Below are 26,581 nucleotides of genomic sequence, written 5' to 3'. Positions count from 1 at the left end.
GGGAAATTAGAGATAGTATTAGATCCAAAGAAGAGGCATAAAAATTGGCCAGAAAAAACAACACACCTGAGGATTGGAAGCAGTTTAGAATTCAGCAAAGGAGGACCAAGGGATTGATTAAGATGGGGAAAATAGAATATGAGAGTAAGCTTGCGGGGAACATAAAGACTGACTGTAAAAGTTTCTATAGGTATGTGAAGAGAAAAAGATTGGTAAATGTAAGTCCCTTACAGTCAGAAACAGGAGAATTTATAATGGGGAACAAAGAAATGGCTGACCAACTAAATACATACTTTGGATCTGTCTACACAAAGGAGGACACAAATAACATACCAGAAATGTTGGGGAACACAGGGTTTAGTGAGAGGGAGGAACTGAAAGAAATCAGTATTAGTAGGGAAACAGTGTTGGGGAAATTGATGGGATTGAAGGCCGATAAATCCCCGGGGCCTGATAGTCTACATCCCAGGGTACTTAAGGAAGTGGCCTTCGAAATAGTGGAGGCATTGGTGGTCATCTTCCAAGATTTTATAGACTCTGGAACAGTTCCTACAGATTTGAGGGTAGCTAATGTAACCCCACTGTTTAAAAAGGGAGGTAGAAGAAAACAGGGAATTATAGACCAGTCAGCCTGACGTCGGGAAAATTCTAGAGTCCATTATAAAATAATAGTTGAGCACGTGGAAAACAGTGGCAGAATCGGACAGAGTCAGCATGGATTTACGAAAGGGAAATCATGCTTGACAAATCTACTGGAATTTTTCGAGGATGTAACTAGTAGAGCTGATGAGGGGGAGCCAGTAGATGTGGTTTATTTGGACTTTCAGAAGGCTTTCAACAAAGTCCCACATAAGAGATTGGCGTGTAAAGTTAAAGCGCATGGAATTGGGGGTAGTGTATTGAGTTGAATAGAAAACTGGTTGGCAGGCAGGAAACAAAGATTAGGGATAAACGGGTATTTTTCCGAATGGCAGGCAGTGACTAGTGGGGTACCACAGGGATCAGCGCTGGGACCCCAGTTATTCACAATATATATTAATGATTTAGATGTGGGAGCTAAATGTAATCTCTCCAAATTTGCAGATGACACAAACCTGGGTGGGAAGGTGAGCTGCGAGGAGGATGCAGAGATGCTTCTGTGTGATTTGGACAAGCTGAGTGAGTGGGCAAATGCATGGCTGATGCAGTATAATTTGGATAAATGTGAGGTTATCCACTTTGGTAGCAAAAACAGGAAGGCAGATTATTAGCTGAATGGATATAAATTGAGAGAGGGGAATGTGCAACGAGACCTGGGTGTCCTCGTACACCAGTCGCTGAAGGTAAGCATGCAGGTGCAGCAGGCGGTAAAGAAGGCAAATGGTATGTTGGCCTTCATAGCCAGAGGATTCGAGTACAGGAGCAGGGATGCCTTGCTGCAATTATACAGGGCTTTGGTGAGACCACACCTGGAATATTGTGTGCAGTTTTGGTCTCCTTATCTGACGAAGGATGTTCTTGTGATAGAGGGAGTGCAGCAAAGGTTTACCAGACTGATTCCTGGGATGGCGGGACTGACATATGAGGAGAGATTGAGTCGGTTAGGATTATATTCACTGGAGTTCAGAAGAATGAGGAGGGATCTCATAGAAACCTATAAAATTCTAACAGGACTAGACAGGGTAGATGCAGGAAGGATGTTCCCGATGGTGACGGAGTCCAGAACCAGGGGTCACAGTCTGAGGATACGGGGTAGACCATTTAGGACTGAGATGAGGAGAAATTTCTTCACCTAGGGAGTGGTGAGCCTGCGGAATTCACTACCACAGAAAGTAGTTGAGGCCAAAACATTGTGTGTTTTCAAGAAGGAGTTTGATATAGCTCTTGGGGTGAAGGGGATCAAAGGACATGGGGAGAAAGCGGGAGTAGGCTATTGAGTTGGATGATCAGCCATGATCATGATGAATGGCAGAGCAGGCTCAAAGGGCTGAATGACCTACTCCTGCTCCTAGTTTCTATGTTTCTAATCACATTGGGACTTTGAGCCAATATTGAAGAGCTGACTCCTTTGAGTCTGCAGCGTAAATGTGACATCATTCAAGAAGTAGCATTGTTTCTCCTTCATACAATGAATTCAGTCTCACACCGAATAGGACACTGTTATTATGTAGAACGCCATTCCTTGTATGAAGAAGCACAATTTCCTGGTCTTTCAGGCAAAACTCTAAGTCACACCTGTGGCAGGGTCCTCATTACATGCTGCCTCTTGCACCATCTGGTGACAGCATCTAATATACAAGGAGAAAAGTGATCAAAGTAAGTTGTAATGCTGACTCTCTTGCCTCAATCGAAGGAGGCAAGATGAGACAATGAAAACCTCCTACAAGCATCAATTAGGGAAAATGCAAAAAGCGGACTCTATCTGTGGTTAAGCGAAGCTTCTTTTTGTCTGGAATGTGGAACACAATAAAAAATATTTATAGACAAATATTGCTGCAAATCATAGATCAGCTGGCATGGCAGACAAGCTCTGCCAGTTAAATATATTTATTCTGTTGTGCTTCTCAGGTTGAATTTGGATGCCGCACATAATTAATTGCATGAGTGCTTTGACATTGTGATAAAATAATGCATAAATACTGGCACCTCTTTATAAATCCTGAAAATATTGTCCACCATTAAAAAGTATAATCAAATTTCAAGGCAATAAGAGTTATTGAATTATAAAATAGCTACACCATTACCAGCCAGGCATCTGCCAGTGTATTGATGTAACCGCGTGGCACTCTTGGGGCTGTAGCTGTGTATCTGTTTTCCGTTAACACTGTCATTTCTCCCTCTAACCAAGATTAATCACCGATTGGGCACCGCCTACTCCACACACTTGCATTTATTTCCACTTCTGGGTGTTGGCTGCTGCTTGTACAATCAGATAATAATATTATCTCGAGATGAAAGAACAAAACCAACAATAATTTGACTTTATTTTTAACTTGATGGGCAGATTTGTTCAGATCTATTTTTACGCCACTTCTGTATCAAATGATAAAAGTTGGCCTTAACGCACACTCACAAAACGAATAAACCTGAAACAGCTGCTTCCCTTATTTAATAGCCTGCGATAACTACCTTTACACAATTAACTGCTTGTCAATAGTGAAGTCAATTTCATTCAGTCAAAATTAACTGTAAGAGTTGTGTGTACTTGGTCTGATTAAAAGTAAAGACTCCTGTCAATAGATTTGGTCTGATAAAAATCAAAGAATGTTTCAGGCAACCAGGATGACGGAGAAGCAGAGAGATCATTCACAAGCCAGTGCCAATTCTCAGTCCATAACCATCCTTTATATGAGGTGTCTTGTACTCAATCCTGGTTGGAAGTTTCAAAGTCGGCTAAAACATCCTAGAAGCCATCAGCACATTCAACTCATAAAGTAAAAGGTGAGTGACATCAGCGCTGAGTTTTGGAATAATGATGTAATCTCCTCTTAAACCAATGGGTGAGCTTCAGTTGTTATGGGAGAAGAGGCTGATCCTGTTCATGCACGTGTCACCTTGAAAGGCAGGAGAAGCTTTACTTGATAAAGTAAAAGCAAAAAACGTAGGTGAACCAAAATTCCTTTAACTCTCAACGGCGCTTCTGTGGTGCCAGTGGAGTGCAAGAAGCTCAATGGGGGCCAGGTGTCCACTCAGAATCCCACCTCTTCCCAAATTGTGCAGGGCCTGCCTACATCTAGCAGAACTTCATCTATCCAAAATATGGATAAGGAAGTCTGAGGAAATCAGAAATAAGGAAAAATTTCTGTTGTGCAGCTTCCACAGTCAGTAATTACCAAGCCTGACGGTTAAGGCTTCAAGTAAAACTAAATTGCTAATGAAGCAATTTTCAGAGGTTGATGAGATGATAGATGATTGGTGCAATGCCTTCTCGGGAAGCACAATAGTTAAATTAACTATCCAGTTTGATTTTGCAACTCAAAAAAGTGTTTACAGATTCTATTATGGTAACGATCAAAAAAATGTAGCCTGCCACTGCCATATTCTCAAGTTTGAGTTGACATACGCAACTTAGAAGTACAAAAACAAATATGGGCAGTTACACGGAAGGCTTTTTTATGTTAGTGTTGGTTTCAGGGCAGTGGTGCTATATTAACTTCTGAGCATTACACTCCTCTGTTACACCTCTGCTCAGTGCAGTTCTCCATCATGGAGCCAAGCAGAAGTAGAATTGATAAATCTGGTGGCAGCTCATAAAATCTTTGAGAAAAATGATGGGTCTCTGGCTCTGTAGCAATCGGATGAGTTGCTTGTATTTTATAACTATAACTGACAATAATTGTTTTTCAAAGGTGATTTGAGATACTGCCTCACCTTGAATATCTCATACACACACAGGGAGTCAATGTCATGGTTGGCACGTGGATGTACAGAACTATTTTTCGCACTGCACGTTCATCTGAGCCACGGCGCTGAATTATAGTCAATGAAATTGTAAGGAGAGGGTTAATCAGACGTTGCTGGAATTTACTAGTGTTACACTCCTATAGATTTTTCTTAATATTGTAGTTCTGTTAACCTTTAGCCTTTGCTTGTTAAACAGGGATGCATAAGTCAATTTAAAGTACCAGTGGCTATTGAGCCAGAACTGACCCTACAGCAATGGTCTGCTTGAGGACGAAGTAGTAAGAGGTTTAATTAAAGCCTGCCATTGAATCATTAGGTAACAAGTTGGAAAAATATCTGTATATCATCCTTTTTCTGTGAAAGCAGTAGATTGACTGGTATGGAATGGTATCAAACCAAATACAGGCTTATAATTAATGTTTCACATGGTGGAATGGTAACAATATCAGGACAACTCCAGTGCCACTCTAAAGAAAAAAGACCCTATCAAGCAAAGAAAACTGAAGTGTTGATATCGGATAAGCCAACTAAATTCCCCTTATGTTGAATTTAGCAGTTATACATTCACAGAATTCACAATTATGTGGATTGTGACAGGATGGGAAGGGGAAAAAAATGGTATAAAAATGGTTACTTGCAAAGTGTTCTTGGATTCCCAAAAGCCTCAGATCTGTAATATGTATGAGCAACTCACCTATAGCAGCAAGTTGTGGTAAGCAACACCTTTTAAGTGCAAGGTTCTGTATACTTAATAATATTATCTGCGACACCTAATCTTCAAAACTTAAGAGCCTCAGTGATTTGAGGAGCAACTTATAAATAAAACCCCTCATCTAACAAAACTGGGTAGGGTTTGTTGCCAGAATCCAGTAGCTCTATTCTGACTCCTCTGTCTACATATATCTTGCTGCAAAAACACCGTCTTTAACATTAAACGTGACTGAACATAGAATAGTTCTTTCATTCATCCTTTGAATAACTGACCTTACTTGGACTCTTTCAAACATATTGTTATAGTATAACATTAAAAAAATAAGGTTAGTGGTGGAATTCTACAGAAGGGGTCCATTGCCATGGTTAGATACTTGGCCCCTGAGTCCTGTCTGGCTGTGCCTCACCAATCAGAAAGGTCAGCATATCAACCATAGCCCCTAAAACGTATTGGTGTTTCTCGAGGCGAGAATAGAAGGATCACTGTGTTCACGTTACTTCCTGATCTTCTAACTGTCTGGATTTTGCTTATATGGCAAAGATCAGAAACCCGAGAATGATGAGAACTTGAGCAGTATACAGCTTTGTCCAAAGAAAATAACACACAAATACAAGTCTTTAACGTAATACAGGTGGTCATTGGTATTGCTTCTAGAGCAATAGGAAAGTAGCAAATGTAACCCCACTATTTAAGGGAGGGAGAGTCAAAACAGAGAACTGCAGGCCTGTTAGTTTGACATCAGTACGGGGGAAAATATTAAATCTATTATAAAGGATGTATTAACTAGACACCTAGACAATAATGATATGATTGGGCAGAGTCAACATGGATTTATGAAAGGGAAATCACGTTTGACAAATCCACTGGAGTTTTTTTGGGGCTACTTATAGCCTAGATAAAGGAGAACCAGTAGGTGTGGTGCATTTGGATTTTCAGAAGGCTTTTGATAAGGTCCCACTCAGGAGGTTAGTAAACAAAATTAGAGCACATGGGATTGGGAGTAATATACTGGTTTGGATTGAAAATTGGTTAACAGATGGAAAACAGAGAGCAGAAATAAATTCTCACAATGGCAGGCTGTTACCACTGGGGTACCGCAAGGGTCAGGGGCCACAGCTGCTCACAATCTAGATCAGTGATTTGGATGTGGGGACCAAATGTAATATTTCCAAAATTGCTGATGACACGAAACAAGGTGGGAATGTGAGTTGTAAAGAGGATACACGGAGGCTTCAAGAGCACTTGGACAAACTAAGTGAATGGGCAAGAACATGACAGATGGAACATAATGTAAGTGTGAAGTTATCCACTTTGGTGGAAAAAACAGAAAGGCAGAGTATTTCTTAAATGGTGAGAGGTTGGGAAGTGTGATGTCAAAAGGAACCTGGTTGTCCTTGCTCATGAGTCACTAAAAGCTAGCATGAATGTGCAGCAAGCAATTAGGAAGGCAAATGGTGTGTTGGCCTTCATCACAAGGGGATTTGATTTACAGGAGTAAAAATGTCTTGCTGCAATGGTATAGAGACTTGGTGAGGCTGCACCTGGAGTATTGTGTACAGTTTTGGTCTCCTCATCCAAGGAGGGATGTACTTTCTGTAGATGTAGGGCAGCGGAGTTTCACCAGACTAGTCCCTGGGATGGTGGGATTGTCCTATGAGAAAAGATTATGGAGACTGGGCCTGTACTCTCTAGGGTTTAGAGGAATGAGAGGTGATTTCATTGAAACTTACAATAGTCTTACAGGGTGTAACAGGGTAGATGTAGATGCGATGTTTGCCCTGGCCGGTGAGTAGAGAACCAGGGGACAGAGTCTCAGAATAAGAGTCTCAATGTCAGAACAGGTACATAACAAATCTCCCAATCTAGGAAAGACACAGATTCTGTATAATCACCAGATAGAGCAGTTACTTGAGCTCGGAGTTTACAACAATTGTGTAGTGGATAGCGCAGGAAGGTATAGCTGAGGCAGAAGTTCTGCCATGTTCTTATTGACCTGAGGAGCTATCTCAAGGGGCTGAATGGCCTCCTCCTGTTCCTTACATTCTTCTGTGCACATATAAGGAGAGCCACCAGAACAGGGCCTCCACGGAACTTAGACAATTGATGTTTATTTAGAAGAAGTCAAAAATGATTATTTAAAATATTAAATAGGGGAACTTCCAGCAAAGGCTGTCCCCTTGGTGTAGGCAAATTATAAGTTTATTTCCCTGGATACAAAGTTTTTTTTTCCTATATTGAGTTTTGCCCAGTAAGAAAATATTATTACACTAACTGAGTGTCAGGTGGGTGAGACTCAGCTGAAAGCACGCTTGAAGTTTGAAGGTTATGGGTTCAAATCCCACTCCAGAAACTTGAACACAAAAAAGGATGACACACTCCTTAGTAAAGATAATGATCCACCCAGAACTAATGTCTTATCATAATGGTCTGTTTCACATTTCACCATTCTGAGGAAGAAAAATCTGTAATGAGAGATTGGTGTTTATAACACCATCATAATCATAACCACTAGCTTGTTCTTCACCAACACTCGACCTAGGCTTGCTTTGCCAACCTGCAGCCCCAGGTGAAAAGCTAGAAACAGTGCAAGCCCAGGTACATAGAAAATAATCACGAAGGCTAATGGTATGGAGGCCTTTGCTTCTGGAGGACTAAAATACAAAGGGTGTAGCAGCCATGTTTTAACTATACAAAGTTCTGATTAGCCCATGCCTGGGCACCACACCTTAGTAGAGTATCTCTCACTCTTTCTAGCAGCCCCTCACAATGAGGATGCTTGCCGTGGAGGTTGATAATCAACCCATTTGGCCACACCACAAACACACCTTCCTTGGCCATCAAGTCCTGGAGTGGGACTTGAACCCAGAGCTTCAGGCTCAGAGGGAGGGACCCTACCCACTGCGCCACAGGATGTCCCCAGTAGGGTGTATTGGCCTTAGAAGGGGGTGCAGTGTAGATTGACTCCATGGAGTCAAGAAGAAATTATACAAACTTGGGCTGTATTCCCTGGAATTTAGATGGTTAAGGGGTGATTTGATGAAAATTTTAAAGATATTAAGGGGAACTAAAAGGGTAGCTAGAGAGAAACTATTTCCACTGGTTGGGGAGTCTAGCACTAGGGCATAGTCCAAAGTTTGTGCCAGACCATTTCAGGAATTCAGGTAGGAGAAGTTTGGGGCTCTCTTCCACAAACAGCAATTGTTGCTAGGTCAATTTTGAATTTGAGATTGATAGATTTTTATTATGTATTTATGTAATAATGGATATGGGCAAAGGTGGGTATGGAGAGTTAGGTCACAGATCACCCATGATCTCATTGAATGGCAGTAAAGGCTCGAGGAGCTAAATGGCCTCCTCCCGTTCCTATGTTCTGAAGTTTGCTTCTCAATTAGACATAATCACCTCTTTCACTCTGGCTGGTCTCAATGGTGGAGCTTCAGGGGTACGCTTGTTTAGTCTTCCCTTTCTCTAAAAGTAAAGGAATTCAGAGGATGAAAGTAAGAGATATTCATTTAAAACAATAAAAACACCGTGGCTTCAATTCACCAAAAGAATAAAGAAAGACAATATAAATTAGAGGGAACAATTCTAAATGGGGTGTAGGAGCAGAGGGAGCTGGGGGTATACGTGCATAAGTCATTGAAGGTGACAGGGCAGGGTTGAGAAAGTGATTAATAAAGCATATGGGATCCTGGATTTTATATATAGAGGCATAGAGTACAAAAACAAGGAAGCTATCATGAAACTATATAACACGCTGGTCCAGTCCCAACTAGAGTATCATGTTCAATTCTGGGCACCATGCTTTAGGAAGGGCATTGAGGTATTAGCGAGCTTGCAGAAGAGATTCACAAGTTTGGTTCCAGGGATAAGAAACTTCAATTACTTGGATCGTTGGAGAAGTTGGGGTTATTATCCTTACAGAAGAGGAGGTTGAAATAAGATTTGATAGAGGTGTTCAAAATCATAAGGGGTCAAGACAGAGTAGATAAAAATTGTTCCCATCGGCAGTAGAGTAGAGAAGAAGGGGCACCGATTTAAGGTGATTGGTAAAAGAACCAAAAGGTGACATGGAAAGTTTTTTTTTTTAAACACACTGGATGGTTAGGATCTGGAATGCACTGCCCGAGTGTGGTGGAGGCAGATTCAGTCATGATTAAATTTAATTTAAAAAAAAAAATTCATTCATAGGATGTGGGTGTCGCTGGCTCGGTCAGCATTTATAGCCCATCTCTAATTGCCCTTGTTCAGGGAGCATTTAAGAGTCAACCACATTGCTGTGGGTCTGGAGTCACATGTAGCTCAGACCAGGTAAGGATGGCAGATTTCCCTCCCTAAAGGGACATTAGTGAACCAGATGAGTTTTTACAACAATCGACAATGGTTTCATGGTCATCATTAGACTTTTCATTCAAGGTTTTTATTGAATTCAAATTCGAACCCCGGTCTCCAGAGCATAACCCTGGGTCTCTGGATTACCAGTCCAGCGACAATACCACTACGCTATCACCATCAAACGGGAACTAGATAAGCACTTGAAAAGAAACATTTTCAGGGCGATGTGGAAGGAAGGGCAGGGGAGTGGGACTAGCTAAATTATTCTTGCAGAACAGGCCAAATCTTTCTGCACTGCAACCATTCTAATGTTACCCAGGAGCCCCCTCTAGTGGCCAGTCAATCTCCTAACTGTTCAATAACACAAAGAACTGGGAAGGCAAATTGAAGTGGTAAATTTCTCTTTATGGTATACAATACGCATGGCATATACCAAATATATGCTCAATAACTTATGGATGCAGTCTGGTTATCTTTTTAAAAAGTGTAAGTAATTCTTTATAGATCAGAATTTACATCTATCTCATCAGAATCATATTTCTGTGCTAATTCCAAGATGAAATTGATTAACTCAATTTTCTCTGCACATGCTATGCATTTCTCTCCCCAGTCATAGAGAATCCTCTTCAGCTCTGCCGCTCGCAATTTGCTTAGTTCAGCTATGTTCAATTTCAATTTCTTATCTGTGAGACAACAGAACACAGAGAGAAAAGCAATTTTAATAGTCACATCACAATGTTACTGAAATTTCAGGCAGTCTAACACAATCTATTTTGTTTGCTACTCATATTGAAATGTCCAATGACATCTCACCAACTGGTAACACATGCGGAACATTCATTCCAGAAACTCCATCATCCATAAATTCTGTTCTATTCAACTAAAAAGAAACTGAACATTGGTCAACATTTTCCCTGTGAAAATGATAACAGTTAACAAGTTCTCTGAATCACAAAATTACTAAGCAGCCTATTCCCCCCACCATATTCTTAAAAGTTAACTGTAAGTGAAGTGTCAGGTATGGCTCAGTGGGTAGCGCTCTTGTTTCTGAGTCAGAAGGTTATGGATTTAAATTCCATTCAAGGACTCAAGCACAAAGATCAAGGTTGACACTCCAGTGCAGCACTGATGGAGTGTGGTACTGTCTGAAGAACAGTCTTTCAGGTGAAATGTTGAACTGAGGCCCTACCTGCCCTCGTGGTGGCTATAAAAGGTCCAATAACACTAATTGTGAAGGGGGGGGTTCTCCCTGGTGTCCCAGCTGATATTTAGCTCTCAATTAAGATCACAAAGACAGATTATTTGTCATCATCAGTGTGTGCAAATTGTCTGCCATGTTTTCTACATTACAACAGTGATTACATTTCAAAAAATAAAATATTTAATTGGCTGTGAGGTTCTTTGGGACATCCTCAGATCATGAAAGGCACTACGTGAATGTAAACCTTTCTTTCAGTTAGGAAGAAAAATCAGTAAAAAGTTAATTGCTGCTTACATTTGGATTATACTTTATCACATTGACATACAGCATCTCTAATATATTAATGGCTGCGTTCAGTGATGCCACCCACTGTAATTAATAAGATGCCCTGCTCTCATGCCCACGTGTCCCTCCTTGGCTTGCTGCAATGTTCCAGTGAAGCTCAACGCAAACTGGAGGAACAGCAACTCATCTTCCGACTAGGCACTTTACAGCCTTCCGGGCTGAATATTGAATTCAACAACTTTAGATCTTGAACTCTCTCCTCCATCCCCACCCCTTTTTGATCCCCCTTTTTTCATTTATTTATTTTTTCATTTTAATATACTTTTTCCCACCTATCTCTATTATTATTATTATTTTAAAAATTTATTTCCATTCATTGTTTTATCCCCGCCTTTTAGCCTATTTTTCTCCCACACCGTCCCCTCCTTCCACCCCACCCCCACTAGAGCCATCTGTCACTTGCTCATCCTGCTTTCTACTCTTAAAATGTCACCATTAGCACCTCCTTTAGCCAGGATCACCACCAACACCCCTTTGACCTTTTGTCTATGACATCTTTCGCAATCTCTCCTTTGCTTCCACCTATCACTGGCCCTCTATCCAGCTTCACCTGTCCCACTCCCCCTTAAACAGTATATATTTCACCACATTTCTACTTCTCTTTAGTTCTGAAGAAGAGTCATACGGACTCGAAACGTTAACTCTGTCTTTCTCTCCACAGATGCTGTCAGACCTGCTGAACTTTTCCAGCATTTTTTGTTTTTGTTTCAGGTTTCCAGCATCCGCGGTATTTTGCTTTTATCTTTGCTTTTAATAAGGTTTGTAGCTGCACCAGCAGGAGGTGGGAGGGCAATAATCACACAACACTTTGTTTGGAATGTGTATCTTGATGTAGCCGACTTTACCGTGTACGAAGAGGGCAAGTCCAGTCCTTCCAATACAATTCCGTGGGATACAAACCATATTCTTAGTACCCAACGCCTTCAGCAGAGATGGTAAGAAGCCATTTGTGTACAAAGTGCATGGCAGCGGCATCAATATCCACTCCATATACTGAACTGGCTATACATCTCAGATTCCTTATTAGGGTATCAGCAGGCTGTCATCATCGTGCCTCTATCTACACACTAATACTATATGGAGCATCAGAAGTTGCAGATCCTCAGATTGAGGACACTACCTGCAATTCTGAACTCTTGGAATACAATAGCTTTAGAATTATTCCAGAACTTTATCTTCTTCTGTGACTTCAGTGCTGCCCCTTTGTATATTTAAGTGACCCGTTAAACATATGTGCGTTTTGCTTAAAGGTCAATTCCCATACTGTTCTCTGCCAACATGAGGCTGCTAAAATGTTTCTCCTGCCATGATTTTATGTCTTAGATTTTTCGAACTGTTCTTCCAGCTTTTGTTTTTGGGGATTTAGGATCGGAGGCAAAATTGGCCAAATGCATTTTTTAATCCATCAGTTTTAGCGAAATACGTAAAATATTCCGTATCCTATAAACCAATGATATCTTTTCAGGCCCATTTAGTTTCCTGTGTGCAACTGCTTTCTTTTCTCTTCACAATGTTGCTCCTTTTTAAATGCTGTGTATCTGTCACCTTGTCCAGTTCTGATAAGTCCACACCTGAAACATTAACTGTCTTTTCTCTGCATAGGTGCCATCGAGTCTGGAGCAATTTCTGTTTTTGTTACAAGGTATACAAGATCGGAATGGCAACAGCTGCCATGTTCCAATCTCTCCGGTTTGCAGCCTGTTCATCACAGTTTGTGTATATGCCACACACAGTGAATCATGCAGGACTTGAAGTTGAGGAATATTGAGGTGTTGTACACTAATGAAGATTAAAAATTTCACACCTGGCCTATCAGAACAACAGGAATTCATTCTAATGCAGTTACATTGGGGACATTAGAGAAGAAATACAAAGACAGAAAGATAACTAGCAGGGGGGCACCTTCTGTGGTCGCGGAACCCTAAGACAGAGAGCGAGAAAGGGCGCGAGGGAGGGAGGGGGGCGAGCGGGCGCGAGGGAGGGAGGGGGGCGAGCGGGCGCGAGGGAGGGAGGGGGGCGAGCGGGCGCGAGGGAGGGAGGGGGGCGAGCGGGCGCGAGGGAGGGAGGGGGGCGAGCGGGCGCGAGGGAGGGAGGGGGGCGAGCGGGCGCGAGGGAGGGAGGGGGGCGAGCGGGCGCGAGGGAGGGAGGGGGGCGAGCGGGCGCGAGGGAGGGAGGGGGGCGAGCGGGCGCGAGGGAGGGAGGGGGGCGAGCGGGCGCGAGGGAGGGAGGGGGGCGAGCGGGCGCGAGGGAGGGAGGGGGGCGAGCGGGCGCGAGGGAGGGAGGGGGGCGAGCGGGCGCGAGGGAGGGAGGGGGGCGAGCGGGCGCGAGGGAGGGAGGGGGGCGAGCGGGCGCGAGGGAGGGAGGGGGGCGAGCGGGCGCGAGGGAGGGAGGGGGGCGAGCGGGCGCGAGGGAGGGAGGGGGGCGAGCGGGCGCGAGGGAGGGAGGGGGGCGAGCGGGCGCGAGGGAGGGAGGGGGGCGAGCGGGCGCGAGGGAGGGAGGGGGGCGAGCGGGCGCGAGGGAGGGAGGGGGGCGAGCGGGCGCGAGGGAGGGAGGGGGGCGAGCGGGCGCGAGGGAGGGAGGGGGGCGAGCGGGCGCGAGGGAGGGAGGGGGGCGAGCGGGCGCGAGGGAGGGAGGGGGGCGAGCGGGCGCGAGGGAGGGAGGGGGCGAGCGGGCGCGAGGGAGGGAGGGGGGCGAGCGGGCGCGAGGGAGGGAGGGGGGCGAGCGGGCGCGAGGGAGGGAGGGGGGCGAGCGGGCGCGAGGGAGGGAGGGGGGCGAGCGGGCGCGAGGGAGGGAGGGGGGCGAGCGGGCGCGAGGGAGGGAGGGGGGCGAGCGGGCGCGAGGGAGGGAGGGGGCGAGCGGGCGCGAGGGAGGGAGGGGGGCGAGCGGGAGGGAGGGAGGGAGGGGGGCGAGCGGGCGCGAGGGAGGGAGGGGGCGAGCGGGCGCGAGGGAGGGAGGGGGCGAGCGGGCGCGAGGGAGGGAGGGGGCGAGCGGGCGCGAGGGAGGGAGGGGGCGAGCGGGCGCGAGGGAGGGAGGGGGCGCGAGGGAGGGAGGGGGCGAGCGGGCACGAGGGAGGGAGGGGGGCGAGCGGGCACGAGGGTGAGGGCGAGGGAGAGGGCGAGGGCGAGGGCGAGGGCGAGGGCGAGGGCGAGGGCGAGGGCGAGGGCGAGGGAGAGGGAGAGGGAGAGGGAGAGGGAGAGGGAGAGGGCGAGGGCGAGGGCGAGGGCGAGGGCGAGGGCGAGGGCGAGGGCGAGGGAGAGCGGGAGAGAGTGAGCGCGAGAGAGAAGTTTGCACCTTTCATGTCCTCAATCAGTCCTGAAAGTGATCAGCAGTCAATGAATGACTTTTTGAATGATGCTTACAGTGGTGTAAACACAGAAGCCAATGAACATTCAGCAAAATGCCGTGAACAACCATTGGTCTGTTTCGGGAGGGTTAGTTCAGGGTTAAATGTTCGCTAAGGCTCTAGGAAGTAATGTCTTGTCTTCTCTGAAGAAGTGGCGCAATTTTTTATGTCCACTTGAATAAGCAGATCGGGGTCTCAGTTCAACATCTCCTCCGAAAGTCAGCAGCTCTCGACAATCAATCATTAATGTAAGAACTGAAGTCCTGAAGTGAGGATTAATTGAGAGGTGAATATTCTGCCTCTAAACTAAATAGCTATACTGGTGCACTAGTTGATTCTTATCTTGTAAATTTCTGTGTGTATTATGTCCTAAGGGGGAAAAAATTATTAGATTTTGCTGACCTCACTTTTTTTGAATTCAAAATATGCCAACTTTGATTGGCACATTCCTCAGCTGTTCCATTACAATTAATAAATATGGTTTTATAAATATGAATTTTGAACCAATCACATGCACTTTGCACCAAGTCTAATTCCTAAGGTGTGATGGATACAGATCCACACTTGACACAAGGTGTATATTTGTAGGAGAGAACAGTTCAAACAAATTACATTTGGGACAATGCACACAGTAGAGAAAATGAGGTTACACATACCATATCTCAGCTCACAGATCTGCATGTCTTTCATTTTCAGCTTTTCACAAATCTTCAGTACCGGTACATGTGCACTCATAGGACGGGCTATTTCATTCATAATTTTAGTTGCAGCATCACTTGTTGCACCAATATAGTAGCACTATGTCAAAAAAAAAGGAGTTAAATTACATAGTGTATCACAACCATATTTTGTAAATACAGCAGGTCAGGAAAACTTCAAGCAATCAATTACAATTGCTGCACACAAACTTCCTCCTACGAAAAGTATGGATTCAGAGGGAAAATTGTAATTCGGAGAAAATATATATTTTATGGGCAAGTTTTTGATATTTGTATTTGAAACAATGAGTCAAAGAAGGGAATTTTAACATTTTCCTTTCCATATTCTAACAGGAGCTTTCCAAATCTGAAAAGTTTTAAAAAAAATCTAATTTCCTCCACACCAACCCAATCCTGCCTCTTTCTTGGGTATGTTTTCAAGTACATTGGGGGCACTCTTACCTCAGTAATCTATTCTATACCTTAAACTGGCCCGCAGTCCAAATCCTCACCATAGTCTCTGCCACATTCACACATAAGAATGCCTCGAACTCTCTAGCGCTATGCATGAACATAGGTTCACAATTTGCTTATTTTCCTTCAATTGAAACGATAATTTAGCTTGCAAAAAGAGATTATTTCAGTCCTTGAGTGGTATTTCTACAATTTATTGAACTTACTAGACATCCTTGCAACTCCATTTATTTGTGCCATGCAGTCACCATCATCAATACATGGACACCTAGTAATCATTTACACAGACTTAATCCCACTAATTGATAAGCTTTTTCTTCTTCTTTCACTTAGTTGAATATTAATCTAATTGCAATTGCTATAGAAACTAGCCATGGGTTTATTTGGAGGAGTGGAGCTTGTCCTAATATATGGGCAATTCATAAAACAATTTCTACAAAAGAGAAGCAGCAAAGAAAATGAGCCAAACGTAAGTTTAAACATAAGATGTGTGTAGTGGTGGTGGTAAATGTAAGATTATATCACCATAAATAGCCTTTAATAGACAAATACACTGTAGTACAATATTCCTTTGCTTCAATATAAACCATCAAAAAAGCACATATCTGATCTGTTGTGTGTCAGTAGCTCAGAGTCTTGGCAACAACTGTCCTCCTCCATACAGATACCTCACCTCCGCATGCCAAATCCTGTGTGGTATTGATAAATGAGTGGGGCAATAGAGCAGCTTCCCCTTCCGTGGCTTTGTTCATGGATGGTCAACATGCAGCCACACTGTCTACGTTACAAAGAGGTTATGCCATCATATAAATTTCACCACAGGAGGAGTTCAATCAGCCAATGCGTCTGCGCCAGGTCCACATCAGAACCATCCCCTCTAATCCCATTTTCATGTTCCGTTCCTCTACTCCAATATAATTCCTGAAACATGTTTATCCCTCTTAAATGCTAGGATTGACTGCTTCAATTGCGATAATGTAATCCATATTCTTATATTTTAAAAAGCCTATGCTTGAGACCCTTTGTTACCAATTATCAGTGGGAATGATCTTTCACTGTTTACCTTCTTTGAAACTTCAGAAGTTGCTAGCAGGCTTTCCCTTCATCTTTTCTACTCCACTGAATGCAGTCTTAGTATTTAAAGGTTTTTCATTATGACAAATTCCTTGTGCCATTCCAATAAACCTGCCTTGCACCTCTTTCTTTATCACTACAGCCAAATTAACAACCACACTTAAACCTTACAGCACAACGTACTTACCAGACGGCGCTCCTTTCCTTTAGTGTGTTCACACATTAGCACCAGTTCATTTACTACCAATGCAGGTGTCAGGTCCAAATCTTGTGCTTTCAAATACTTGTAAAATCTCTCCAGGAATCCAATGCATACTGAGAAATTTAAAAAGTGAAAAAAACTTCTCAAAAAGGAATATCAGATTGAAAACAGCATTTTAATGAATGGGAAGTTTTTTTCAACAAATTACTTTAGATATTTAAATAACGGCAAAATCTATATATTTTTAACCTTTAATGACATTAGTCTCTTTACACCTTATTACAGAAAGATAACACAAGAGGTTTCTGCATTGTATTCAACAACAGTGAACCACACAATTTGGACTGACTACAGAAGAAAACATTTCTTGGACAGCATTTTATATTTTGAACTTAAGTAGCATTTCTCTTTTTTGTCTATGTGCAAAATCTTACAACATAAAACATGATAATTAAAACTCAACTGTTTGCAGCATTGGCTGTTGACATGCAAACTGCTGTCTTATTAAAGCTCAAATTTCGCTTTGTAAAATTTTTAAACGGCATGTTGGAATCAACATTTGAGGAGACATCATGAATGTTTCCAAAGTATTTTTTGTTTATAGTCATGAAACATAATGGATTCAAAGAGTTGACTCTAATCATTTCATGAAGCCTTGGGAGATTTCAAAATTCCACAGTTAAATCTTTTATTATATGGCTTTGAGAAAGACAAATCCGATTTCTTTGCTTTAGTCTTAATAAAAATATAAATTATAAAACAGGAAAAGACCCAATACCGAGACTCATGGCACTCAACCCGCTGCTCCTTTCCACCCTCATAACTCCTCTTACAGGTGTTGCAAATTTCTATCATTCAGCCAATTTCTTACACAATTTGATCTTCACTGATGGCCTTTCATGTAGAATTGTGCTGAATATTTTATGGAGTTAAGATACACCATGCTGTAGCGTTTTCAAGAATTCACTTGAGATGCCACTTCCCCAGAAATGTTAAGGAGCTTGGTCAAGTAGAATTTCTCCTTCTGAATCACTGCCATTTCTTCATGATTTTTAAGCACTCCTGATTATTCAATATTGAAATAACACCGCATAATAATGGAGTTTTTAATCACCAGGGTCTGTTCAATGCAGTATTTGAAAATGGGACTGCCTTTGACCTCCCCAGTGTCCATTAACTTATTGATAATAACAGTCAATCCCTCAAAAATCTGTTCCCTGTATCTTTGTGGGAGATCACAAAACATGATAAAACAAGCTGTTCTTTGACTGTGGCTGGGTCAAAACCCTGGAACTCCCTCCCTAACAGCACTGTGGGTGTGCCTACACCACATGGTCTGCAGCGGATCAAGAAGGCAGCTCACCGCCACCTTCTCAAGGGCAACTAGGGATGGGTAATAAATGCTGGCCCAGCCAGCGAAGCCCACATCCCTTAAATGAATAAACAATTGTTTTAAAAAAAAGACAATGCCCTCTTTCCCTAGAAATTTATTCACATTTATATTGAAGTTATTCTAGGAAGATCAAAGCAAGTTCAATGGATATTGATAAAATGGGGGTATAGGCTAAGAAACAACAGATTTTCCTGTCAGTAAATTAGGTTACGTATTATTTTTAAAAAAACATGAATTATACTCTAACTGGAAGTCCACTCAGTGCTGTGGGATTGCTGAGGGATTTGGAAGGACACATTCACAGGAGATTAAATTGCTTTAAGAACTCAGATTAGAGGGCGTCATGCTGGAGGTATTCAAAGAGATGAGAAAATGGGACATGGTAGATAGAAGCAGACCAGTAATTGATGGTCCTGAACAAGGAATTGCTGATACAAAATTAAATGCAAGAGATATGGAAAAGAGAGTAAGGAAAACTTCTTCACAGAGTTATGAGGCTGTGGAATTCAGTTCAATTAATAGTTCAAGTAGAAACTAACATTAAATATTAGATTAGATAAATGAAGAGAGGGATAAAAGAACATCAGACCAGGAGGATAAATGTGATAAAAATGTTTGCGTACATGGAGGCTAAACAGTGACACAGGCTGGTTGAGCCAAATGGCCTGTTAATGCGTTGTGAATTCTTTATGGGCAGGATTTTTCCCTCGTCGGGCAGGCCCGGGAGCAGCCGCGAAACTGACCACTGCCCATGATCAGGCTCCGACTCAGCACTGCCAGGGTGGGGTCGGGAGGAGCTCGAGCCCAGGGGGAGCGCGCACAGACGGCTCTCTGAAGGCATAGAGCTGCCTCAGAGAGCTGACGGATTTTAAATACAAAAATAAACTTTTAACATATGCGATAATCATGTCTCCACATGTGACTCAGTCACATGAAGAAGGACATGTGGAAAAAGGATGTTAAAAAATTATTTTCATTTTAGTAAGTGCTGGAAACCTCACCCCGTCCGTGGATGAGGTTTCGTTAAAAATGCAAAGGCCGCCTGGCCTATTCGCCCACCAACCTAAAGGTAGAGCGGGCAGCAAAAAAATGCAGCTTAATTAATGACTTAGGGGCCAAATTGTCAGCGGGCACACTGCCGCCTCTTGCGTGCGCCGACCAAAAGATTGCAAGAATGCACGATGACGTCGGGATGCTCGCTCAATGTCATCACACACTATTTCACTCCTGTTCAGGATGAAAAATTCTGCCCTATATTTCTATTTGTCAGAGAAATTTATTAAGTAAAATAAATTGAAATAAAATAAATAAAATGAAGTGTCTCAGCTAATATGGCAAGAGTTAAGGTCATCCCAGCCACATTTTACGTAGCCTTCCAAACATACAGCCAATTTTATAAAACATTGGCATTTTAGGGATAAGTCAATAAAGATGAAGAGTAAATTGGAGCGCTGGCATTTTGTTTCACAACCTGGATTTGAATTCTTAAAGACTAAAACTCTGTTCTCTACTGACTTTAAAAGGTAACGCGTGATAAACGGCACCTTCAAGATGTTTTCTAATGGAATGGTGCCAGCATAAAGCCAGTCATCCTTTGGATTAACACTAAAACAGGCAACATCACTAAAGGATCATTAGGAAAAAGGGGAAAAACATCACAATGATTCACCAAAAAAAAATCACAAATCACAATGATAAACTTTTATAGGTCACTGGTTAGACATTATATACAGTTCTGGGCGCCATACTATAGGAAGGGTGTGAACGCACTGGAGAGAGTGCAGAAGAGGTTTACGAGAATGGTTCCAGGGATGAGACACTTCAGTTATGAGGAAAGATTGGAGAAATTGGGACTGTTTTCCTTGGAGAGGAGAAGGCTAAGAGGAGGCTTGATAGAAGTTTTCAAAATCATGAGGGGTCTGGACAAAGTAGACAGGGAGAAACTGTTTCCGCTATTAAACAGATCGAGAACCAGAGGGCACAGTTTTGAAGTGTTTTGCAAAAGAAGCAAATGCAAGGTGAGCAAAAACTTTATCACACAGTGAGTAGCTAATGTTTGGAATGCACTGCCTGGAAGTGTAGTGGAGGCAGGTTCAGTTGAGGCATTCAAGAGGGCATTAGATGATTATTTAAATCGAAACAATGTGCAGGGTTATGAAGAAAAGGCAGGAGATTGGCACTAAGTTAAAATGCTCAGAGAGCCAGTGCAGACACAATGGGCCAAATGGTCTCCATCTACAACGTAACAATTCTGTGATTCAGCAAAGGGCATTCTTCCGAGCTTGGTAGTGCAAGGGCATTGTGGGAGCAGAGTAGCAGGAGCTTAACTATACATTCACCCACTGCTCTATCCAACTTGGGAGTGCTCCATGCAAAAAATGGGTGCTGAAATGGAAGCACTTCAATCACCAGCATGCATGTGCCCTATTTTGGCAAGCACAAAAATTAAAAATATTTACATTAACTGTTATAACACATACATTAAAGTAGAGACTTTAAACGTGTCTGTAAACTTTAATACAAAGTAATTAAGATGGAATTATACCTTATTTTCTGAATATAGGCATTCAAAATTTGACCTCAAATTTCTTTCTTACTATTAAGCTATGAACCTAAACTATTTTACATGCAAAGGTTGGTGGCACTGGCAATCTACATGGCAGAAAGCTATCAACTAAGAACACTCGGTGGTCGAACAGGCATAACATGACCAATGAAAATTAAGATCAGATAGAGAAGCAGGGGCTGGAGAATGATGCCACAAAAGAACATGCTTTGGTTCTGAGCAAAACTGCTGTACTGAGAGTACTGCATACAGTTCCAAACAGAACATGGAGTCACACACTTTAGACTTTCTGGTTTAGAAAAAAGTCAAGACTTCAGAAGTACACACTCACCATGTACAAAAAATGTTATAATGCACCACCTGCTGCATGCCAGTCTTCCTTCATGAATTTCATTGCCTGTGTGCTAAACACGCTTACATAAAGTCAAACAAGTTTAGAACAGTTATTTGCATGGTACCACAAGAAGTTAGCACACACATAGGGTTAGCACTAGCTTTATCTGATCGGTACAATTTAACGTTGCACACTTTAATTTGTCACTTCAAATTATTCCAACCAGTAGCAAGGCCTATAACAACCGATGTGTTTTTTTTTTAAATCGAGCCGACTTTAGACACAACCGAACCTTGGAAGGACAACAATCTATAAGTGTGCTGCTAGATGTTTTCAGCTGATAGATATTCCATACAGAAAATTTCCATCACTGCTACTAAACTGTAATATAATAGTATAATGACAATATTACATTTTATAATTAGTGTAATCATTAACACAACTAAAGCTCTATTTTCTGAATGCCGACTGATTCCCAGTGCCATTTTTTAGATTCCAGACTGGCTACAAAAGTCCATGAGCAGTATCAACATTGTTGAATCATCAACTGACAGAATACACCATTCTGGGAGAAATATAAACCTAGTCTTAGCAGCTCTTTTGTCACATCAGTAATAAAAACAAGAATTACAGTTACAAATTTCCACATCCAACCTGGATTTAGTGAAAACTGTTGAAGATCATAGAATGGTTAAGGGTCGAAGGAGGCCATTTGGCCCATTGAGCTCATCCCGGTTTTCGGCAAAGCAATTTAGCTGGTCCCACTCCCCAGTCCATTCTCCAAGCCCCTGCAATGGGAAGGGAGGGGTGGAGAGTGAGAGAAAGGAATTAATTCAAAAGCAAAATACTGTGCAATACTGGAAATCCGAAATAAAAACAGAAAATGCTGGAAACGTTCAGCATTTCTAGCGAGAAACAGAGTTAATGCTTCAGGTCAATGACTTATCAGAACTGGGAAAAGTTAGAGATGTAATAAGTTTTAGGCAAATGAAAGGAGGGAGGGAGGAAAAAAGAACTAAAGGGAACTTTGTTGGAAGGCAAAACAAAAACAGAATTACCTGGAAAAACTCAGCAAGTCTGGCAGCATCGGCGGAGAAGAAATCAGTTAACGTTTCGAGCCTTCATGGCCCTTCGGCAGAACTGCAGCATAGTTTCAACAAGGGAGAAATATAAATTGGTTTAAGGTGGGTGGGGGGGAAGAGACACATTGAGGGTGTGGTGTGAGCAGATAATCAAAAGATGTCAGAGACAAAAGGGTCAAAGAGGTGTTGAAGGTGGTGGTCTTTGTCTGAGAAAAGTGCTAATTAAGAATGGAAAACAGGATATTCAAAGTACAGCTCTAGTGGGGGTGGGGTGAAAAGACTAAAGGTTTTAGTTTTAGATTTAAAAATAATGGAAATAGGTGGGGAAAGAAGAATCTATATAAATTATTGAAAAAAAAGCGGGTGGGGGGGGAAAGGAACGGGGTGGGGATGGGGGGAGGGGGAGTTTAAGATCTAAAGTTGTTGAATTCAATATTCAGCCCAGAGGGCTGTAAAGTGCCTAGTCGGAAGATGAGGTGCTGTTCCTCCAGTTTGCGTTGGGCTTCACTGGAACAATGCAGCAAGCCAAGGACAGACATGTTGGCAAGAGAACAGGGTGGAGTGTTAAAATGGCAAGCGACAGGGAGGTTTGGGTCTTTCTTGCGGACAGACCGCAGGTGTTCCGCAAAACGGTCGCCCAGTTTGCGTTTGGTCTCTCCAATGTAGAGGAGACCGCATTGGGAGCAACGAATGCAGTAGACTAAGTTAGGGGAAATGCAAGTGAAATGCTGCTTCACTGGAAAGGAGTGTTTGGGCCCTTGGACGGTGAGGAGAGAGGAAGTGAAGGGGCAGGTGTTGCATCTTCTGCGTGGGCATGGGGAGGTGCCATAAGTGGGGGTTGAGGAGTAGGGGGTGATGGAGGAGTGGACCAGGGTGTCCCGGAGGGAACGATCCCTACGGAATGCCGTCAAGGGGGGTGAAGGGAAGATGTGTTTGGTGGTGGCATCATGCTGGAGTTGGCGGAAATGGCGGAGGATGATCCTTTGAATGCGGAGGCTGGTGGGGTGATAAGTGAGGACAAGGGGGACCCTATCATGTTTCTGGGAAGGAGGAGAAGGCGTGAGGGAGGATGCGCGGGATATGGGCCGGACACGGTTGAGGGCCCTGTCAACGACTGTGGATGGAAAACCTCGGTTAAGGAAGAAGGAGGACATGTCAGAGGAGCTGTTTTTGAAGGTAGCGTCATCAGAACAGATGCGACGGAGGCGAAGGAACTGAGAGAATGGGATGGAGTCTTTACAGGAAGCGGGGTGTGAGGAGCTGTAGTCGAGGTAGCTGTGGGAGTCGGTAGGCTTTTCACCCCACCCCCACTAGAGCTGTACTTTGAATATCCTGTTTTCCATTCTTAATTAGCACTTTTCTCAGACAAAGACCACCACCTTCAACACCTCTTTGACCCTTTTGTCTGTGACATCTTTTGATTATCTGCTCACACCACACCCTCAATGTGTCTCTTACCCCCCCCCCACCCCCCCACCCACCTTAAACCAATTTATATTTCTCCCTTGTTGAAACTATGCTGCAGTTCTGCCGAAGGGCCATGAAGGCTCGAAACGTTAACTGATTTCTTCTCCGTCGATGCTGCCAGACTTGCTGAGTTTTTCCAGGTAATTCTGTTTTTGTTTTGGATTTCCAGCATCCGCAGTAGCTTTTAGCTTTTTGTTTTTATCTTTGTTGGAAGGCAGGTGAGTTTAAATGACAGAAGGATTGTTGGTGCAAGACAAAAGGGAATGGTAATGGAAGTAGTAAAGACACAAAAGATGTTTCAAAAGAAATTATTTGCTGTGGCTAGTCAGAACCAAGTTGTTTTATTTAACTTCAGCAGTTCTGGCAGCATCTGTGGGGAAAGAAACAGAGTTAATGTTTAAGGTTGATGATACTTCATCAGAACTGGGAAAAGGTGGAGTTGAGATGCGTATGGGGTACGATATTCTAGTGGTTATGTTATTGGGCCACTGATCTGGAGAGAGGAGCTCAAATCCCACCATGGCAGCTGGCAATTTAAATTTAGTTAATTAAATAAATCTGGAATAAAAAGTTAGTATCAGTAACGATAAACATGAAACTACTGGATTGTCACCAAAACCCATCTGGTTCACTCATGCCCTTCATGACTCCAGACCTACAGCGATGTGGTTCCTTCCTAACCGCCCTTTCAAATGGCCTAGCAACTCACTCAGTTGTTTTCAAGGAGGCAGCTCACCACCACCTTCTCAAGGGCCATTAGGGATGGGCAATAAATGCTGGCCCAGCCAGCGATGCTCATATCCCAAGATTGAATTTTTAAAAGTTTTTAGTAAGTGAAAGGGGGCGGAGTGAGGAAAGAGCAAAGGGAAGGGCCTGAAGGAAGATCATCGACCTGAAACATTCACTTCTTTTCTCTCTCTATAGATGCTGCCTGATTTGCTGAGTATTTCCAGCATTTGCTTTTTGTTCCAGATTTCCGGCATCCAGTGTTTTGCTTTTTATTCTCTCTCCCCCTTCACACCTCACTTTCTCTTTCCCCTCCTCTCTCTGTCCCCAACCGACACCCTCTCCTTCTCCAACACCCCCTCCCTCCTCACTGTCACCACCCCACCCCCTTTCCCCCTTCCCTATCCCCATCCCCCCCTCTTCCTATCCCACCCCCTCCCCTTTCTCTCCCTTCCTGTCCTATTGCTCTCCCCCCTCCCCGCCTCTCTCATCCTGTCGCCCCATCTCTCTCCCTCCTCGGCCCCCCGCCTTTCTTCGTCGCTCTCCCTGGGCTGGATTTTATGGCCACACATACATGAAAAATGGTGCGATGACATGGGGTTGGCAATCTGTCATCCCGCCAATCTTCAATATCACAGAAAGGGGAGCGGGGGGAGCCTGCCCACCATTTTGAAATTAATAAGCTATTGAGCTTGTTAATTGTTTAAGAGCCACTCGCACACAACGTTTCACTGGCCACTCCATTTTTTGGGTGTTGGACAGGAAAAGGTTTGGAAGTCCTTTACCCTGGGTATAAACAGGCGACAAAAGGGCAGAAGGAAAGGCCTGCTCTGGCACCATGGCTGCTGCAGCAGAGTCTGCTGGTGAAGGTGGCAGCATCTGTATGATTCCTGACTTCATTTATTCACTGTTTCAAGGCTGTCGTAAGAAATAAGGAGAGATTAAGGGGGTAGGGCAACTCAGAATTGGTGGTCCTAACCGATTTCCCGTTCACGGCATAAGCTCTGCCCTGCCGAGACCCGGCCCCGACTCCCAAATGGGCACAGAACCCCCCCCCGCGCCCCCCCACACCTTTCACATCGCTAATTGGCCACTTTCCTGCTGGGCAACCAATAATTAGCCGTCCAACGCTTGATTCGCCAAGTTGAGACAGTGGGGGCCAGGCGGGAGTGAGTGAACCACTCACTTTCTGTACAGCATCCCTCTCGCTGCTGAAAACCATAAAATCCAGTCCATCTGTCTCCCCCCACCCCTCTTCTTCCCCTTTAACCCCTTCCCTCCTCCCCGTCTTACTCCACTTCTGCCTCCTCCCCTCTTACCCCCTCGTCCCCTCCTCTTACCCCCCTCCTCCTACCCCACCTCCCTGTCCTTTTACCACCCTCCTCCCTGTCAACAAGCCTCCATACAGTAGTGGTAAGGTAGGGGACGGCAATAAACAGGAAATTCAAGATGCATGTAACAAGGGTGCTACAGTAATCATGGGTGACTTTAATACACATATAGACAGGGCAAACCAAATTAGCAATAATACTGCAGCGGATAAATTCCTGGAGCGTGCATGAGATGGTTTTTCAGACCAGTGCATCGAGGAACCAACTAGGGAACAGGCTATCCAAGATTTGGTATTGTGCAATGAGAAGGGGTTAATTAATAATCTTGTTGTGTGGGGTCCTTTAGGAAACAGTGACCATAACATGATAAAATTCTTCATTAGGATGGAAAGTGAAGTAGTCCAATCTGAAGCCAGGGTCCTAAATCTTAACAAAGGAAATTCCAAAGCTATGAGGCGTGAGTTGGCCAAGATAGGTTAGGGAACTTCATTAAAAGGCTTGACTGTGGATAGGTAATGGCTAATATTTAAGGAATGAATGTATACATTGCAACATTCCTTTCTAGCACAAAAACACAACAGGAAAAATGGCCCAACCATGGCTAACTAAAGGAATTAAGGATAGTATTAGATCCAAAGAGGAGTCATATAAAGTTGCTAGAAAAAATAGCAAGCCTGAGGATTGGGAGCAGTTTAGAATTCAGCAAAGGAGGACCAAGAGATTGATTAAGAGCAGAAAAATAGAGTATGAGAGTAAACTTGCAAGGAACATAAAAGCAGACTGTAAAAGCTTCTATAAATCTGTAAAAAGAAAAAGTTTAGTGTAGATCCCTTACAGTCCGAAACGGAGAATTTGTAATAGAGAACAAGGAAATGGCAGAGCAATTAAACAACTACTTTCGTTCTGTCTTCATGG

The 26,581-nt window shown here is 43.5% G+C and overlaps 1 protein-coding gene across 3 annotated transcripts in view; it reads right to left on the bottom strand.

Annotated features, from left to right (window-relative positions):
- Positions 1-9,814: 9,814 nt before the first annotated feature.
- cdnf (cerebral dopamine neurotrophic factor) overlaps positions 9,815-26,581 on the bottom strand; it is a 17,019-nt gene continuing 252 nt past the window's right edge. Inside the window, exons 1-5 of one of the 3 annotated variants that reach the window (XM_078552922.1) lie at positions 21,715-22,274; positions 21,058-21,139; positions 16,753-16,880; positions 14,976-15,117; positions 9,815-10,113 (exon numbers count right to left, since the gene is read on the bottom strand). In XM_078552922.1, the coding sequence (XP_078409048.1) occupies positions 9,929-10,113; positions 14,976-15,117; positions 16,753-16,788 (363 nt within the window). In that variant the 5' untranslated portion in view covers positions 16,789-16,880; positions 21,058-21,139; positions 21,715-22,274 and the 3' untranslated portion in view covers positions 9,815-9,928. Of the gene's footprint in view, positions 10,114-14,975; positions 15,118-16,752; positions 16,881-21,057; positions 22,275-26,581 lie in introns of those variants that run through there. The other 2 variants (XM_078552921.1, XM_078552920.1) reach the window with 2 other exon arrangements.

Source organism: Cetorhinus maximus, chromosome 12, assembly GCF_964194155.1.
Source record: "Cetorhinus maximus chromosome 12, sCetMax3.hap1.1, whole genome shotgun sequence".
Classification (NCBI taxonomy): Eukaryota; Metazoa; Chordata; class Chondrichthyes; order Lamniformes; family Cetorhinidae; genus Cetorhinus; species Cetorhinus maximus.
Note: the sequence above shows the minus strand (reverse complement) of the source record. Positions and strands in the feature narration are given on the sequence as shown.